Genomic DNA, 19,234 nt, shown 5'->3' on the forward strand with positions numbered 1-19,234 from the left:
AGAAACGCATGCTCAGTTGGATTCAGGTCAGATGATATGACTTGGCCATTGCAGAACATTCCACTTCTTTGCCTTAAAAATGTCTTTGGTTGCTTTTGCAGTATGCTTCAGGTCAATGTCCATCTGCACTGTGAAGCATCGTCCAATGAGTTTTGAAGCATTTGGTTGAATCTGAGCAGATAATGTAGCCCCAAACACTTCAGCTTTCATCCTGCTGCTCTTGTCAGCAGTCACATCATCAATAAATACAAGAGAACCAGTTCCACTGGCAGCCATACATGGCCATGACATAACAGTACCTCCACCATGCTTCACTGATGAGGTGGTGTGCTTTGGATCATGAGCAGTTCCTTCCCTTCTTCCTTCTCTTGTCTTCCCATCATTCTGGTAGTTGATCTTTGTTTTATCTGGCCATAGTATGCTGTTCCACAACTGTACAGGCTTTTTAGATGGTTTTTGACAAACTCTAATCTGGCCTTCCATTTTTAAGGCTAACCAATGGTTTGCATCTTGTGATAAACCCTCTGTATTTATTCTAGTGAAGTCTTGTCTTGCTTACAAGAGCAGCAGGATGAAAGCTGAAGTGTTTGGGGCACCATTATCTGCTCAGATTCAACTAAATGCTTCAAAACTCATTGGACGATGCTTCACAGTGCAGTTGGACATTGACCTGAAGCATACTGCAAAAGCAACCAAAGACATTTTTAAGGCAAAGAAGTGGAATGTTCTGCAATGGCCAAGTCATATCATCTGACCTGAATCCAACTGAGCATGCGTTTCTCTTGCTGAAGCCAAAACTGAGGGCAAAACACCCAAAACACAAGCAGGAAGTGCAGACGGCTGCAGTAAAGGGCTGGCAGAGCATCACCAGGGAAGAAACCCAGCATCTGATGATGTCTATGGGTCCAACACTTCAGGCAGTCATTGACTGTAAAGGATTTGCAACCAAGTATTAAAACTGACTGTTTAATTAATGATTATGTTAGTTTGTCCAAATACTTATGAGCCCTTAAAGTCGGGGGACTGTGTGAAGAAATGGTTGTAATTCCTACACGGTTCATACTACATTTTTGAAAAAAGCCTTAAATGAAAGCTGAGAGTCTGCACTTTAAGCAGGTATTCATTGTTTCATTTAAAACCCATTGTGGTGGTGTACACAACCAAAATGACGACAACTGTATCATTGTCCAAATAATTATGGACCTAACTGTAACTGTTAGCCTTAAGTTATGTTTACTATATGGATGGTTTGGGCCTACATGATATATTTCATCTCTTTGGAGATGAATGTAGACTTAAACCTGTTCAGATCCCCCATCCATTCCAATAGATAACTTTTCTAGGATGTCTAGATCTATGATTACTCTCATCTGACTCCACCAAAATGCACACACTTATTTGATGGGATGTCTATAAGCCAATCACAGTGTTCCACATCATCTTAAATGGACTGCAGTAGAGCCACGCCCCCTTTTTAAAACAAGCATGGTGGAACATGAGGCAAAGGGGAAGCAAAAGGGATTTTTTTTCAAAGTCATCATCTGAATGTGACTGTAAGATCAAAATTAGTGAAATAATGTTAAGATTAGATTTCTAAGGCATATTGTAAAGTATCGCGTTGATCATGTACACAGAATATTCATTTCAGGAGGTTGTCAACATACTGTTTTCTGGAGATATTTCAGAAATTGAGGATAGTTTGAGAAGTGATGACAAATATAGTACAAAATATTTATTCAGTGTGTTTTAAATAGGGCTGTCAATCATTTGAAATATTCAATAGCAATTAATTGCATGATTGTCCATACTGTAGTTAACTCGCATTCATTCACTCATTTTTCTGTAACCGCTTATCCTGTTCGGTTTGCGGGGGGGCTGGAGCCTATCCCAGCTGACATTGGGTGAGTTGGGTGAATGTGACTCAGATGAAGTGGTTGGATGACTAGTAAGGCGCTATACAAGTGCAGGTCCATTTACCATTTACACCCTGGACAGGTCACCAGACTATCACAGGGCTGAATCAACGAGACAGACAACCATTCGCGCTCGCACTTTCACACTTACCACTTACCACCACACCAGTTAACCCAACCTGCATGTCTTTGGACTGTGGGAGGAAGCCAGAGTACCCGGAGAAAACCCACGCTGACACGGTCAGAGCATGCAAACTCTGCCCAGAAGGGCTCCCCCGCCCTGGGTTCGAACCCCCCACCCTGGGTTTGAACTAGGATCTCTCTTGCTGTGAGGCGACAATGCTAACCACTGCACCTCTGGGCAGGATGCTTAGTACTGAGGACAAATACGCTTTAACACAACGTAGTGTCTAACACAACGTAGTGTCCAACTTTACACTTGTAAAAGTTAACTAAACATCCCCCTTTTTTTTTTAAGCAGCTTGACATAGTCAGGCGGTAACTCAGTTCACATCGATAATAAATGCAATAACTTTCCGAGAGCAGCATGTGGCAGGGCTGAAGCTCGACTTGCCATTAAAGGACACCTTTCTTTATCCATATCTGCTCACGGAGGTGTGTTTGTGCTCACCATCCACAACGTTACTGCTGCATCACAAACTGATTGACCAAATGGGTGGGCCGGGGCCATAATCATAGAAGGTATGTGCATTAATCGCACGTCAAAAAAATTGTGGCGTTAGAAGGAATTTGCATTTTGCCCTTGCACTGTGTTTTGTTGTAAAAGGGTCTGTTAAAACCATTTATTGTCATTTTACTATAAGGTGGTTTCTGCGTTCAAATGTACCATTCACTGGAATGGACATAAAGAAATACGACAAAAAAACCTATCTTAATAAAAAAAATGCTCATGTGTTTTTGGGTGCATTTAGCATAGAAATCCACCATTACAGTTTTGTGTGTGTGTGTGTGTTTGGAATAATACTTGGGTTGTGAACAGGTTGAGTAAAGTTTTGTGGGGGTAAACAACCCTAGGCATCCTGACAATAAGCCCTAACCCTAACCTGCCTGTGGGACAGATACGAGGGGAAACATGAAACACTAGATATTATTAGGAAATGAGTGAAGGACTGACTTAATGAAAACAGAACAGTGTAACACTAGGAAGATTTAGATTTTTTTTCTCTGAAGTTTCTCATTGTCTACTGTACGTGTGTATTTTGTGTAACTAATGTGCTGCACTTTTATGAGCATCCATGCGAAATGGTTTGTAGGACTATATTCCGGATACTGTGTGTGTGTGTGTGTGTGCGCGCGCGCTAAAAGGGCTTTGCTGAGTGTACGAGAGGTCAGCTGTGTCTCCTAGGCCGCACAGTAACAGGAGGTGACTAAAGGCTGTCTCAGCCCTCTGCGTCTGCCCGCCACACTCACTTCAACAGGCCAGTGTGTCAGTCCACTGGAGGGAAAGTGCAAACTAGACTGTCACTGCTGTCATCACAGAGTGACTGCATCACAGAACATCCTGCAGAAAGACATCCAGGTGTGACGTCTTTAAAAGAAGACACTACGCCATGATGTCTCACAACATTAGATCCAGCATTACACACTGGATCCACCTCTATCCATAATGGGTGGTCAGTACAGACAGTTTATTTCACTATTACCATGTGATTTTTAAAGATTTTATTTCATCACATGCTGTTTAGGAGCATCTGGTGACTGCATGTGATTTAGGTCCATGTGTGGTATCAAGCACCAGAAATATGATGTGGGATTGGTTCAGACATAGTGGATCTTGAGAATGAAATGTCGACTTGCTGGGAATGAATAGCATTAATGTGAGCTGATTCAGAGATATTAACTGACTCGTGGCACACTTTGTGGATAATATAATTTTTAATGTTTGGGCTCGGGAGGAAGGTATCAAGTATTTGAATCAGGAGAGACTCATTTTATAGTGAAAAGAATATTTATTAACATGTGCACATAAGAATGAAAAATGTGAAAGGTCTTTGGCGATTAGACCCCGTAGAGATGGTTTGATTTCAGGAGGGTGATGAATCCATAGTCGAATAGAGAACCCCCCAGGGTCTAGACGCTGGTGGTGGTAGAGGTGGTGAAGATCAGATGAGAAGAAGATGGCGAAGTGCTGATGATCTGGGTGAGTAGAGGAATGAGTCTTCATTGAGCGTGTCCTGGACTCTGGATACAATGGCTGAAGGTGAACGAGGTGGAGGGCACGACAGATTTAAAATTCTGCTGTAGCATCGTGATTGGCTGATAGAGATTGTGGCAAAGTTTGATTGGATAACTAGAAGAGTGAACACCCGATTGAAGCAGTGGGAGTTGGAGGGAGAGAACTGGGAATGGATGAGCACAAAGAAAGTCTCCCTGATTGAACGTACGCTGAGCTTCAAGTAAAGTCACAAATCTTTGGTGGTAAAGTTACAAGTCAAGCTGCAAGTCTTTGATTTTGTCAAGTCTAAAGTCATCAAATTTTTTGACTCGACTTGGACTCAAGTTCAAGTCATGTGACTTGAGTCCACACCTCTGGTTAGCATCTGCGATTATCTTGCCATTAGCCTCTGTGGTTGCTGTTCAGCTAAAGTTACAGATTCTATCTTTGAGTGATTTATTTTTCGAAGTTATTGTATCATGCAGGAGCGGACAAATTAGAACCTGTTAGTAACATCAGCTACAATACACCAGCAGTGTCAAGAGCATAACATTAGAGGGGCTTGTCATCATATTCAAGGCTGTAGCCTGTGTTGGTGTTGCATTGGGACTGGTTTTAAGGTGCTCATTTTGCCCCCCCCCCCCCCCCCCAGTGCTGTGTTCTGCCCTGTCTCAGTGACTCATACAGCCTTTTAGATTATGAAACAGATCGAACATACAGAGCTGGGGGGTTACTGTCTATTTATAGGTATGATCTCATATGCAACTTTTTAATCCTGCTCTTTATGCCCACATAGAGCACAGAGGCCCGCGATACACGGGGTGATGTAACAGGTTAGCACGGCGGTTTCAGATCAGTCTGCAGCATGTGTTGATGATGATATATGGCTGCTAATCTACAGGCTAGCATGAGCATCTGATCTGTGCTATGTTTAAGCTGAAGCAGCATTAATCAAAATGCTAAAGCCTGTTCCGATTAAGAGTGTTGTGGGAGGGTGAGTGCATCACTGTGTAAGTATTTAAGTGTATTTATAGTGCAGTGTGTATTTAAGTGTGTGTGTAGCTCCGCGTTTAAGTCATTGCATGAATTAAGGGTGATAAAAGATGCTGGAGGAGACATGTTTTGATTATGTGTTTTTATTAATATACATATTTGCTTTCTGTCACAACACTGTCCATCACAGTCCACTGCTCCTTTTGCCTTTTCTTAATGACCTCGCTCTCTACACAAGCGCACACGTGAACACAAACACACAAACACACTCAAACTTTCATGTTCAAGACAAGGTCAGTAAATAAGGCAACCTAGGATGATAACAGGTATCATCCCAAGATGCAAATATCATGGTCCTTAATAAATTACGTCTCATTCGCCATGAAGACATAAACATCTTATCCTTCTCGTCAGGTAGTTCTCCACAATCACATTTACACTTCTCAAACGTGTGTGTTTAATGACAGGATGAACCCATGATCAAATGAACTCTTTAAATAAAAAAATGTGTGACCATAAAGTCCCGTTTGCATTCAACTACACAGTATATATTTCAAACACTTATGCGAAAACATCCTTTATAAAAACTAGCCTATTTATTAAATATAGAACAATCTCCAGGTAAGCACACAGTATGCTGATTAATCTGCTGAGATTACATAACGTCCTTAAAAGCTTTCAGTGCGTCACTGCTTCATGTCATACAGGCATTGTCCCAGGCAATATGATATATGGAGGATATATTATCTATTGATATGCAACTAAACTATCATATAGTATAAAGCTAAGAAAGTGGGCCTTATTATCTGTCCTGCACAGCACCCTTACTTCAAACAGATAATATTTCATCATAAATAGACATAGATTCCTTCTATAAAACTAAGTCCATTCATAAACACTCGTCATTTAGCTATTCGTTATATAAACCAGTACGATTCAGAGAGTTGCTCTACGCCTTTAAACTGGCAGAATCAATCATGTGATACTACGCAAGCCAGAAACCCTCCACACAGAGCAATGCAAAGATATGATTGGCTGAAACCTGTGAATGGCCAACGTTAATGATTAACATTCATGTCACAACACTGCAGTTTCATTCAGTCCTTGGCTCCTCTCGGCTGACGCTATGCCACACTGTGCCACCTGAGGGCGCTCACATATAACCCAGCCTTCAGTCCTTCAGGAATATGGGCTTATCTCATGAGGCACAATGTTAACAGAAGAAAACATGGAGACACAGTGTAAAGGGATAATAACCTGCTCTACAATGGAGGAACACATATGCACATATGTTAGAGGTGCGTGCATGTCGTTCTATCGGTGACTCAATAAATAAATTAATAAATTAAATACATTCAAATTAGCAGAAGTAATACATTACTTGTTAGTGTGATGAAAACGCAGCTCCACAGCAGGAAGTTAGTGTCATTTTTCAAGCTGATTAATCGTAGTTAACCATTTCCCTATAGACACATAGCAGCAAGAAATCCTGTTTCCTCCGAGTCCACACGCTAAGCTCACCTGATAAACTCCCCTCCTCACAAAACTCAAAATAATACATTCCAAATGGATGATATGGGAAAAAATAATGTCCGATGATAACTGATATGTCAAGACAAATAACCAACATGGCCCTCGGAATAAAACTATGCTTGCCTATGCCTTGTCTCCTTTCCTTCAAGATACAAAAGCGACAGACAAGTATTTATATCATTTATAGCTTTAAGATGCACCAGGGTTTTTCATGATATACTGAGACCCTCTGTGAAGACGTCACGCCCTCTAGTAAAAAGCTGACCTAGATCTATACACAGTGCTTTATCGTAACTATGACCTTTTTTCTATATTATTAAAATACAATCTGGAACTGGCAAATGTGTAATCGCGTGCCTACAATATTGTCTGCAAGTTTGCTTTTTCCCCCCCATACCTGACGAATCTAAAAGAAAAATAATAAAATCACAGATAATATCACAGGTCTATCCATGTTATCGAGAGTATAGTCGAACTAGACAACAACTATCATGCCAAGTCTATGTTTATCTGACAGGTGTAAAGATAGTCATGATAATATTTCCTCACGTTGTTATGCGGTTGGGTGCGGATTTTTCTTCCCGTATGATTTGATTGTCTAGGAACTAAATGTCAGAGAGATAGAGAGGCACCAGACTGTAAGGACGGACGAGCGAAACAAATCCGTAAACAAATAAAGAAGTCTCTCTATAGAAATATAAACTCTAGAATTGTCTGATAACTATGGAGTTGGTCAGCGCTTGATCGATGCACACAGATATAAAACGGCAGTCCTGGAACAAATCGTTTGTCCTGATCTAGGATCAGCTTTAGCCTCCCTGCTTTCTAACATTTGCCTGCGAGGCAGGAGAGGTAAAATTAACCCCATGTCAGCGTCTAAAAGCAACTCTACCAGTCTATAAAATACGCATAAAAGAGAGAAGGCACAGAAACACAAACCCACTGTGGAGTGGGGTGGACTGACAGCAGCAGTTTTTAGGGGGGGGGGGGGGGGGGGCAAAGTGGATGAAGCTGCAGGTCTGCTGGCAGCAAATGGGTTGCTTACGACTTGCGATGTCTGGAAAAGAGCAGAGATTTATATAGTTGCTGTCTCATTTTCAATTAGTTTGTTGGGAACCTCTACGCGGATATTCTCCTAGCTCCAAATAAGTCACGAGCCGCAGACTTGTGTCAGTCACTTGAGCCAGAGTCACATTCGACTCAGTCGTGTTCCTGAACGCACCCCTGTAGACAAAAGAGGCTTCTTCATTTGATCCATTGCATAACTACCCCTAACCTGCATTGAGCACAGAAAGCTGGTGTACTTAATGTCCCGCAGCAGAAGAGATCTACACTGCTCTCCTCCATTTTGTCTTTCAAAATGAAGGGGGGAAGCCACTTTATGCTACAGATGGGATGCAGTCCTTTTATCGTACACCTCGTCCTATTTCACAACACCTGTCTTCTCCTGTGTTGTGTTATTCGCCGCCTTCAACTGGACATGTTCTGTCTTTGCAGCAGCCGGCTTGGCCACAGTCAAGTTTGCTCCTTTGCTCTCCTGCGTCTTCTCCTGTTTGGCTGTGCCCCCAGTCTTGCTGGTGCTACGTTGGTGGACAGGGGTTGTAGTTTTCACAGGGATGGGTGCTTTCACCTGGGGCAGACGGGGGTCCTCTCCGATGTCGACAGTGAGGTTGGTGTAGAGAGGCTCCAGCTCTCTGGAGAGGAGCTCATAGGTCAAAGAGTTGAGGCCGTCAGAGCGCCAGTTGAGTCTGGTCCTTTTCAGAAGGTCAAATCTAGAAAGACGGACATGAGATCACAAGTTTGTGTGTTTTTCAGGGGCAAATTTTAAAGGTATATTTTGACAGGATGGGAAATTTGTTCCCGGTAATTTGCTCTCTTGCCAAAAGTTAGGTAAAATGATTGATTCTGCACTAACGTCTGTGCGCTAAATATGAAGTTACAGCCAGAAAACTGTTAGCTTAGCTTAGTTTAGCGTAGCTTAGCATAAAGACTGGAAGCATGTGGAAACAGCTAGTCTAACTCTGCCTAAAGGTACAAACAAATTTTGCCTACCCAAATGAAGCTCTAGGGAAAATTCAGTCAGGAAGACAGTACTTTTTCATGTTTAGGCTGTATCTTTCTTCCTCACCCTGCTTTTCACTCTGCCAGCCAATCATCTTACTGCTCCTCATTTTAAATAGGGTTCTTTTTCTGCCCTCAGGCCTTTCATGCTGCTGCTGTGTGCACCCTCCACCTCCCCATCACCACCTAGCCTTCTCAGATGCAGCATCTATTCGCCTCATCAGTCATTAACAGACGCCATCAACCACTACCACCTCCAGCAGTGTCTAGACTCCATGGGGGGATTTATCTTGCTGCCACTCAGATGTCCCATGATCACAAATAATCAAAGACTTTTGTTAAAATCTTATCAGCATAAATAATCTGTTAATCTGTACACTTGTATTTCACATTCTACTGTCTCAACTGATTTAAGTATTTCTAGGACAGGAGCAGTGACTTCCTGGAGTTTCTACTTGAAGTCACTGTGCCCGGAAAATTCTCTGTATTATGTATAGATATTTTTTATTTTAATAATCATGCATACTTAATAGGCTTTTTATTGAGAAACTGTATTGTATTTCTTCTCCCTTTGCCATTGTTCTATTAGCTCCTTATCTGTTTTAACTGCATACTTTTCTAACGCAGGACAAGGCTGTTAAGCACATAGTGAAAACTCTGTGAATACAGCTTGTGTTCAGGTCTTCACTGTGCCCTTAACCTATGAGATATTTTAAAGTTTGTATCTTGAATGATAAATCTAAACTTTAAAAATGAAAAAAATCATTACCTTTTTTTTACAGAAATAAATCAAATGCTGAGATTTAAGTCCACCACTGTATAATTTTAAAAGGCCTCATGACCCTCTGGGTCAGAACCCAGTGCTCTAAAGCAGTGGTTGCCAACTGGTCCAGCAATGGGGTCCAGATTTCTCCTTAGCCATTAGTCCAAGGTCCACACAGCTTAATACATTCAGCGTCATACTTGCGTTTGGCCATGGCGTCAAGCTAGTTTGCGTCTCTGTCAAGTAGCTGTCTGTTAGTCGCTCACTCTACAGCAGGAAATAGCACTTCAGAGTAAAAGCTTTGTGCCAGAAATTCACTGTACTTAAAATTAAAGGAGCTATATGTAAGAAATCTAAAGCAAATAGTTGTAAAATCCTCCTAATATGTCACAGAGACTAAGGAATAATGTTCATATAACATACTGATCTCACCGACAACAATAGTACAGCCAGAATATTCGCATTTAAAAAACATTTTTACAGTCTGCAAATCATGTTTATGTTTTGAATTTGTGTTTTGGCCTGTTGCGCCACCCACCGCCGTCTACCAGTCACGCAGTCAGTAGAGTCTCAGCATCAGTTACAGTTACGACTGAGCTACAGCAGCACGGCAAGCAGCATTAGCAGTGTCCCAGTACATAACATTAGCAGCCGGCTCCTCCTCAGCTGTATCCAAGCAGCAGCGTTAGCAGCAGAGAAGCCGGACTTGCTCGAACGGTCCGCTGGAAAACCGAAGATCAAGGACACGGTGATGCGGCCCTGCCATGGCAGCCGCCTGTGGGCAAACAAATCTGTCTCCAGCGTGCCGCTGCCCAGCAACCTTGAATCTGTAGGGGAGGGGGGGGCGGACACGACTCGCGGCAGTATTTTGAATTTGAGAGCAGTAACCGTTTTGGCCACATTCTTACATACAGTGCCTTTAAGATGTGTTTTTTACAAACGTGACACGTTCACGAGTTACTTGCAATCCATTCAGAATGAACCCATGACCCACTTTTGGACTACGACCCACCAGTTGGGAACCAGTGCTCTAAAGAAAAGGGTAGGTGAACTTTGTTACCTTTAGACAGAGCCAGGCTAGCTGTTTCCCTCTGTTTCCACTGTTTATGCTAAGCTAACCAGGTGGTAGCTTCATATTTAACAGACAAACATGACAATGGACTTGACCTTCTCATTGAATTCTCTGCAAGAAGCCAAAAAGCACATTTCCCATTTCCTTTAACAACACCATGTGAAAGAGGCCCATCTCATGAAAGTTAATAAAGTGTTCCTGACATTGGGGAGCAAGGTCAGTTTTAATTATGTTCGAGCTATTTTCACATGAGAATGTGACTTGTGGTGCTACAGCTGATTACGGGAGCTTGTTTTAATAATCCAGACAATCTTTCTGGAGCATTATGGCCAAGAAAAAGTAGTGTTTTTTTTAGGTCTGAAAACAAATGAGCATGCTGCCTGAGGCCATAGACATTGTAGGAACAACAGGGTGAGTAGAGGAAAATGCCAACACCACATAGAACACTATGTCCTTTAAAGGAAACAATCGATAATGTGAAGACAACATAATCCTGACATCCCAGTCCCCCCATTAAATTAGGTCAAAGGTGAAAGTGTCCCTGCGTAGTTGTTTGTGTGTCTGCGAGTGTGTCCATCTGTACCTGCGTGGGTTTTGTTCATTCCCTCGGTCTCCTTTATGCTTGATCATCTTGTAGTGACCAATGGCCACTGGGGGGCGCATGATCTTCATGCCAGACAGGCGGACTCTGGATAGGCAGCACACAACAGGAGTCAACGGGAACAGCAGATTCTCATTCACAGGCATGAAATTGGAGAACTAAATTTCAGAGTCAGCATAATGTTAGATCAACAAAGCCTGGCACTTTACTATTCGTGCTATTTTCTACAACACAAAGCTATACTCAGTCTGAGTACATCTAGCATCTAAGCAGAAAAATAAAGAAAACAAACATAGAATTGTGGGTGGGTATGAGAATAACATACTTTTATGGCCTATAGGCGGTGGAAAACACTGTGGTTCCCTTTCTCCATCTCTGGTGCTTGTGTACCACCCCAGTTATCTGAGTCAATCAAAACATGGTGTAACTAACATGATGTCCAGTACATGATATATTTTAAGTTGCAAACATCATGCACAAAAGGCAAAGTGTTGCAAAAAAGTAGGGGAGAAATATAATTGTAGTTTTCATGTAATAATTAGTGCAAGCTTTTTTATCGTCATTTTCTTGTTCCATTCAGTGTCTCTCATAACAGATTAGCAAATAGCAGAAGAGCCAGAGAGTAGAGAGAGGGGACCGCAGCGTAGAAATGAGATGAAAACTGCCTGAAAACTTTTAAGCACGCAGCCCAGCCCAAATCTGCAAGTTAGTCCATGCGAACATACTCACTCCAAGAGACACACAGCAAAGCCACAGCAGTGGGAGGGGACATGAAGATGAAAGATGATGTTAGGACACATAAAATAAAAGTCGAAGAAAAGGAAAACATGTGGCGCCAAAACTGTAAACATGAGGACAATGGAATGAGTGGTAGCAAAAACAAAAAACGAGCACAAGAAGCGGAGAGGCTGAAATGGCACGTGGCAATGCATGTTCTGATGCTGAACATCCGTGCACATGTTAACATGCACAGTTTACAGGTGTCATCATGCAGGACCATTCACCCTCCTCACCTGGCAGCAATGTCATCATCCTCTCCACCCCAGCCCCAGTACTGGTTAGGGAAGCCGTTCATCTTCATGTACTGGTCTGGGGTCACTGCAGACACCCCACCAAAATACTGCGGGTACGGCAGCCTGGGAGGATCACATCAGCAATGTAAAATCTTGAAAATAATGTCTCAGCACAATACATTTATACAGAATTCCACACTCTTGCACACACACTGCGCTTCTACCTGTATCTGAACTTGTCCATGGCCACAGACAGGTGGGTGGGAAACTGTTTGTGACAGGTGTAGGTGTTGTGGTCATTCTCGGGCAGCAGGTCAACATCGTGCAGGAAGATGCAGCTCCAGTCTTCATCTCTAAGGGCCTCCCGCACTCCGACGTTGAGCAGCTTGGCTCGGTTAAAGGTACCGTTCCCCCACTGAAGTCAAAAACAGAGACAGAGGGTAAGACACACCCACACTTTAATATATTAATGTGTTAGGTCCTCAATTCTGATTCGCTAAGAGAAACTGTTTATGGTGTGTTATCGCAAAAAAAGATGATTCTTTGACATTTGGCCTGGGCGGTATCAAGTGTAGTGTATTTATATGATTTTCAACCCAATTAAAAACACAGACGCTCCTTTTTATATTAAACTTATATGGAGATGCTGTAATGAGGAGATGCAGTGCACTCAAATAGGCTGTGGTGGTATATGTTTTTCAAACCTTCACACCTTCCTGATATTCACCCAGGGTATAAGGCATATGATGGTATTTGTGGAAAAAAAAGCCATTATTGCATGTATGATATTGTACAGCCGACAATGTAGAGTTGGGCAATATGTTTAGATTTTCTAACTGGCAGCCGTCAGCCAAACAACCAGTGATTGCTAAAATATTCATGCAGTTGTGTTGCCTTAGTCCAGGGGTAGGCAACCTGTGGCTCCGGAGCCACATGTGGCTCTTTAGCCCCTGTCCAGTGGCTCCTTGAGCCTTTGAGAAAAGAAATCTATGGAAATTCATTCTATGAATCCAAATGTTGCTGAACCTCGATAGCAGTGGCTGGTTAGCTATGGATGCCAAATCCAAAAAAGTGAACTGAATAAAATAGAGAATGTAGTAGTGCGTGGACAGATTTGTTTGCTCTCACTGCCAGCTCTGCAAAATTTAAGCACCAAATTATCATAAATAGTGCCCTGCACAGTGGCCACCTTGTGGTAAAACATATTAACAAATGCTTATTTAGACCATAAGTATACGCTAATTTAGACTTAATAGGCTATTTACCTTGATTATAAGGCTCAAACATGTTTTGCCGCTCCACACAGATTTTTTCAAATTATTCTTGGTCAAAAATGGCTCTTTTAATGGCAAAGGTTGCAGACCCCTGCCTTAGTCTAATAAATGAACAAATAAAGCAACAAAATTTAAAGAAAGGAAGTATTCTCTTACACCTATTTTCCTATTAAACAGAAAAATACAACTGTGCATCCTCTGAATTTAAGTTTCTTTCTCTTATCAAACTAACACTACCTCAGCTGCCGTGTCTGTCTCTATGTGTCAGCCCTGTGATAGTCTGGCGACCTGTCCAGGGTGTACCCTGCCTCTTGCCCAATGTCAGCTGGGATAGGCTCCAGCCCCTCGTGACACCTAACAGGATTAGCGGTTACGGAAAATGGATGGATGGATCAAACAGAATGGCTGATATGAGGCAGATTGTTTTTCAGAACGAGCCTATGTTAAACTGGTTAGGAGAACACAATCTGTGAGTCAGTAATGTCACACTATGTTGGTATGGTTACAGTTCAGCTACACCATAGCCTGGAAAGCTACAGAGAGAATAACTTAGAAATGTCCTTAGTATTATTTAATATATCTAGTAAATGCAAATGACACAAAAAGCCCCCAACATATTTTCTCACTTACATCACCTAATGGAACATACTGCACATGACGGTATTGACATGCAGATAATTTGAGTTTTATTTGCCTTTTATCTGCTGTTGATGTATTAACTGCAATTTTTTAAGCTGTATTTGCCCTGAAACAAATTCCATTTACATCCATTGGAGCGAAAGTGTGAGTGTGAGTCTCGAAACTAAATCAGATGTTTGCATCAATGAACATGGACTATTAAATGACACTCTGAGAAACATACTGATAGTAAAATTTAAACCAATGTACGCACACAAACACACACTCATGCATCAGCTGACCTGCTGTACTATGTAGATGCTGTAGTGGATCTGCTGTCTTTGCAGGAAGGGGTGGAGGTGGTAGAGGAGAGCACGGAGGTGCGTCTGACGGTTCCTGTACGGTACCACTATCGCTGTGTGGTGGCGGGGCTCGCAGTCTGGAGGCCGGTAGCGCCCGCCTGGCATTACTAATGGGTTCCTCTGTCTGATCTCCTCCAGGGACAGAGGAGAGGAAAGATGGACGGACACAGGCCCGACTGAAGGAAAGGAAAGGAAAATAGAGTTGAAGAGACATTTTTTTTTGTTACCCGTAGTGCTGTTTATCAGTCTAGATTGTTTGGTGTGAGTTGAAAAGTTGGAAATATCGGCTGTAGAGATGTCTGCCTTCTCTCGAATATGATGGACATAGATGGGACTCGGCTTGTGCCTGTGGCTTAAAAACTCAACAGCAGTGTCTCTTTCCAGAAATCTCTTACTCAAGATAATCCACAGATATTGTGAGCAGTTTCATGTAGGAACTATTTTCTTTCTACCCAACTACACCACAACTGTATCACTGCGCAGAAGGAAGTGTGCATCTACTGTTAGCTCACCTAGCACCACTGAGCTAGCTAATGTTACAGCTCTGCCAAGGAGGACGCCATTATGTTTACAGCTCGGAATGTCACAAGCATGAGCCTCTTGTCATGCAGTGATATGGCTGGGCAGTGTAATTTAGAAAGAGACATTGCTGTCGAGTTTTTCAAATGTAATTTTTGGCACTTTGAGCACCACAAGCCGAGTGCCATGTCGTTCGGTTATATTTGTGAGAAGGCAGACATCTCTGCGTCCAATATCTCCAACACTCTGCATCTCACAAAGTGATTCACTGTGTGTTTTACCGCATACGCATGTGCAACATTTACCAGCACACATTCAACCACTCTCACTCTCTCACCCAGCAGCGGGGAGGGGATCTGGCAGTCTCTCAGCGGTGGTCCTGTGGCAGGGGGTCCAGTGCCAGAGTTACGAGGCGGGGGAGGCGGCACTCCCAGATGACTGAGGTTGGTGTAGACGTCGTGAGGTCGAGAGTAATCAAACTCCGGCTCTGTGGTGTGCACCAGGACGGACACCAAGCCTCTGAAGCCCCCGAGGGAGAAATAGAGAACAAAGGCAAACTGGAAGCCCACCAGCAAGGCTAGCGTGCACGGGGAGTCCAGGGAACGTCCGCAGCACGCCATTGTAAAGTAAGGTTGTAAAACTACGGTGGAATTCAAATGTAGGGTGTAATGGATGGTGGGATGGGATGGGATGGGATGGGAGGAGATGTGGGGGGCGGGGCAGGTGGCAGCTGGATGAGGAGGGTGAAGGAAGAGGTGGGAAATGAGCAAGGGGGAGGCAGAAGGAGAGGAGGGGAAGGAGGCAGTGCTGAGTGCAGGCTCAGGCGTGCAGGAGGGGAGTGTCCACTAGTAGGAATGGGTGGTAGTGGTGGTGAAGCTCAGTCAGCACTGCCATCACCTCCTGACCGCAGACGTCACTGAGGCAGAAGAAGAAAAATACTGTTAGTTGATTATATTTATTGCTTGTTTTTATTATCTAATCACATTAATCTACATGTTGGGTACCTGCTTTTTCCAAGGAGCAAATTAAAAGCTGTCCTGGGCCAGGAAGGGCTCGCTCCACCTCTCTCCTCCTCTTCCTCTTTTCATTATTAAGCTTTCTGTAATTAAAAAAAAAAGAGTAAGAAGCAATACAAGAGCAGATTTGACTGCGCTGACTACTGTAAGCTAAAATAAGCTGGGGAATGACAAGCAGCTACAAACAAATGTCATGTTTGCTGCTTTATTTAGAATGGCTTATTTTCAGCAGTGACATTTCCATGGGGCTTACATGGAGGAGACGCTGATGCTTGCAGATCAAATTAATCCAACATCACAGTTCCCTGTTTGTCCAAGCAATTACATGCTACAGCAAAAAACCTTGTGGCTTCACCACTGGAGCCGAGGCTGAATTTCCCTGAGACAGGAAACAAGAATCCATTGCTATTTAAAAATAGATCACTGTAGTGCAGAAACAGCGCCATGGTTATCAGTCCAGATAGCCTTCAAAGCAGCTGATTAGCCTATCAGCATCCATCGTCAGGCCCCATGCAGGCTATCATGCACAGCATTTACATGACCAAATGTGTCAGTAGCGTTTATTCGACAGGATCACAGGCTGCAAGATTCCTCCTGTCTGTCACAAAGGCTGCTACTTAATTCCCTGTGTGTCATTATGGGCTGCACACACGCTCTGCAGCACCAGCCGACTCACCAGCACATCCCTGCGACATTTCAAATCCAGCCCCCGGCTTCCTCTGACAATCGACGGGCCGCTGCCACCGAGCAGACGCGACGGACCAAGAGATAGCGTTTTGTTTTGTGATGCTGGTCGCACTTGCTCCTCATCCTAAGCTCTCATCCGAGGCGAAATCTCTCCCGTAGCCGCTTAGAGACCGCTGCAAACGCTTTCACACGCAAGAGCATCGCCGCATATCCGTCCAGTGTCAACACAGGCAAGTGCGCTCTGCCTCATCGAAGCACGGCTGGATCATTGTATCATTGAATCAGATGGGCAGGGGCGCAGGGGCGCACCGCGGTGACGCGCCGAGCGGCACATTTGAAAATGAAAATGGCATTATGGTTTTGCCACTGATGATTTATTGATAAATGCATAAATATTTGACCATTTTTTATAGATAGATAGATTGATGATGATGATGATTTGAGCTTTGTGACATGGTGCGTTATCCTGCTGGAAGTAGCCATCAGAAGATGGGTACACTGTGGTCATAAAGGGATGGACACGGTCAGCAACAATACTCAGGTAGGCTGTGGTGCTTAAACCATGCTCAGTTGGTACTAAGGGGCCCAAAGTGTGCCAAGAAGATATCCCCCACACCATTACACCACCACCAGCAGCCTGAACCGTTGATACAAGGCAGGATGGATCCATGCTTTCATGTTGTTTACACCAAATTCTGACCCTACCATGTGAATGTTGCAGCAGAAATCCAGACTCATCAGACCAGGCGACTTTGTTGAGCCTGTGTGAACTGTAGCCTCAGTCTCCTGTTGTTAGCTGACAGGAGTGGCACCTGGTGCGGTCTTCTGCTGCTGTAGCCCATCTGCTTCAAGGTTGGACGTGTTGTTGGTTCAGAGATGGTCTTCTGCAGACCTTGGTTGTGACCAGTGGTTATTAGAGTTTCTGTTGCCTTTCTATCATCTTGAACCAGTCTGGCCATTCTCCTCTGACCTCTGGCATCAACACTGGATATTTTCTCTTTTTGGGTCCATCCTCTGTAAACCCTAGAGATGGTTGTGAGTGAAAATCCCAGTAGATCAGCAGTTTCTGAAACACTCAGACCAGCCCATCTGACACCAGCAACCACGCCACATTCAAAGTCACTGAAATTACCTTTTCTTCCCCATTCTGATGCTCTGTCTCAGCTTCAGCAGGTTGTCTTGACCATGTCTACATGCCTAAATGCATTGTGTTGCTGCCATGTGACTTGCCGATTAGCTATTTGTGTCAACCAGCAGTTGTGTACAGGTGTACCTAATAAAGTGGCATGTACAGTACAGGCCAAAAGTTTGGACACACCTTCTCATTCAATGCGTTTTCTTTATTTTCATGACTATTTACATTGTAGATTCTCACTGAAGGCATCAAAACTATGAATGAACACATGTGGAGTTATGTACTTAACAAAAAAAGGTGAAATAACTGAAAACATGTTTTATATTCTAGTTTCTTCTAAATAGCCACCCTTTGCTCTGATTACTGCTTTGCACACTCTTGGCATTCTCTCCATGAGCTTCAAGAGGTAGTCACCTGAAATGGTTTCCACTTCACAGGTGTGCCTTATCAGGGTTAATTAGTGGAATTTCTTGCTTTATCAATGTGTTTGGGACCATCAGTTGTGTTGTGCAGAAGTCAGGTTAATACACAGCCGACAGCCCTATTGGACAACTGTTAAAATTCATATTATGGCAAGAACCAATCAGCTAACTAAAGAAAAACGAGTGGCCATCATTACTTTAAGAAATGAAGGTCAGTCAGTCCGGAAAATTGCAAAAACTTTAAATGTGTCCCCAAGTGGAGTCGCAAAAACCATCAAGCGCTACAACGAAACTGGCACACATGAGGACCGACCCAGGAAAGGAAGACCAAGAGTCACCTCTGCTTCTGAGGATAAGTTCATCCGAGTCACCAGCCTCAGAAATCACAAGTTAACAGCAGCTCAGATCAGAGACCAGATGAATGCCACACAGAGTTCTAGCAGCAGACCCATCTCTAGAACAACTGTTAAGAGGAGACTGCGCGAATCAGGCCTTCATGGTCAAATAGCTGCTAGGAAACCACTGCTAAGGAGAGGCAACAAGCAGAAGAGATTTGTTTGGGCCAAGAAACACGAGGAATGGACATTAGACCAGTGGAAATCTGTGCTTTGGTCTGATGAGTCCAAATTTGAGATCTTTGGTTCCAACCGCCGTGTCTTTGTGAGATGCAGAAAAGGTGAACGGATGGATTCCACATGCCTGGTTCCCACTGTGAAGCATGGAGGAGGAGGTGTGATGGTGTGGGGGTGTTTTGCTGGTGACACTGTTGGGGATTTATTCAAAATTGAAGGCACACTGAACCAGCATGGCTACCACAGCATCCTGCAGCGACATGCCATCCCATCCGGTTTGCGTTTAGTTGGACGATCATTTATTTTTCAACAGGACAATGACCCCAAACACACCTCCAGGCTGTGTAAGGGCTATTTGACCAAGAAGGAGAGTGATGGAGTGCTGCGGCAGATGACCTGGCCTCCACAGTCACCGGACCTGAATCCAATCGAGATGGTTTGGGGTGAGCTGGACCGCAGAGTGAAGGCAAAGGGGCCAACAAGTGCTAAACACCTCTGGGAACT

General features: G+C 43.5%; 1 protein-coding gene across 2 annotated transcripts; it reads right to left on the minus strand.

Moving 5' to 3' along the window:
• Nucleotides 1-5,209: 5,209 nt before the first annotated feature.
• b4galt3 (UDP-Gal:betaGlcNAc beta 1,4- galactosyltransferase, polypeptide 3) lies at nucleotides 5,210-16,884 on the minus strand. 2 transcript variants are annotated; one of them, XM_033629254.2, is made up of 8 exons: nucleotides 16,591-16,884; nucleotides 15,903-15,997; nucleotides 15,236-15,814; nucleotides 14,320-14,555; nucleotides 12,350-12,540; nucleotides 12,126-12,248; nucleotides 11,095-11,199; nucleotides 5,210-8,387 (listed from the first exon to the last, which is right to left on the minus strand). In XM_033629254.2, the coding sequence occupies exons 3-8, from the start codon at nucleotides 15,516-15,518 to the stop codon at nucleotides 8,039-8,041; spliced, it is 1,287 nt and encodes a 428-aa protein (XP_033485145.1). In that variant the 5' UTR covers nucleotides 15,519-15,814; nucleotides 15,903-15,997; nucleotides 16,591-16,884; the 3' UTR covers nucleotides 5,210-8,038. The 2 variants fall into 2 exon arrangements, with proteins under 2 accessions (XP_033485145.1, XP_033485146.1); XM_033629255.2 differs by having other exon boundaries at nucleotides 16,168-16,591.
• Nucleotides 16,885-19,234: the final 2,350 nt, after the last annotated feature.

The sequence above is a fragment of the Epinephelus lanceolatus genome, chromosome 8, assembly GCF_041903045.1.
Source record: "Epinephelus lanceolatus isolate andai-2023 chromosome 8, ASM4190304v1, whole genome shotgun sequence".
In the NCBI taxonomy this organism is placed as follows: Eukaryota; Metazoa; Chordata; class Actinopteri; order Perciformes; family Serranidae; genus Epinephelus; species Epinephelus lanceolatus.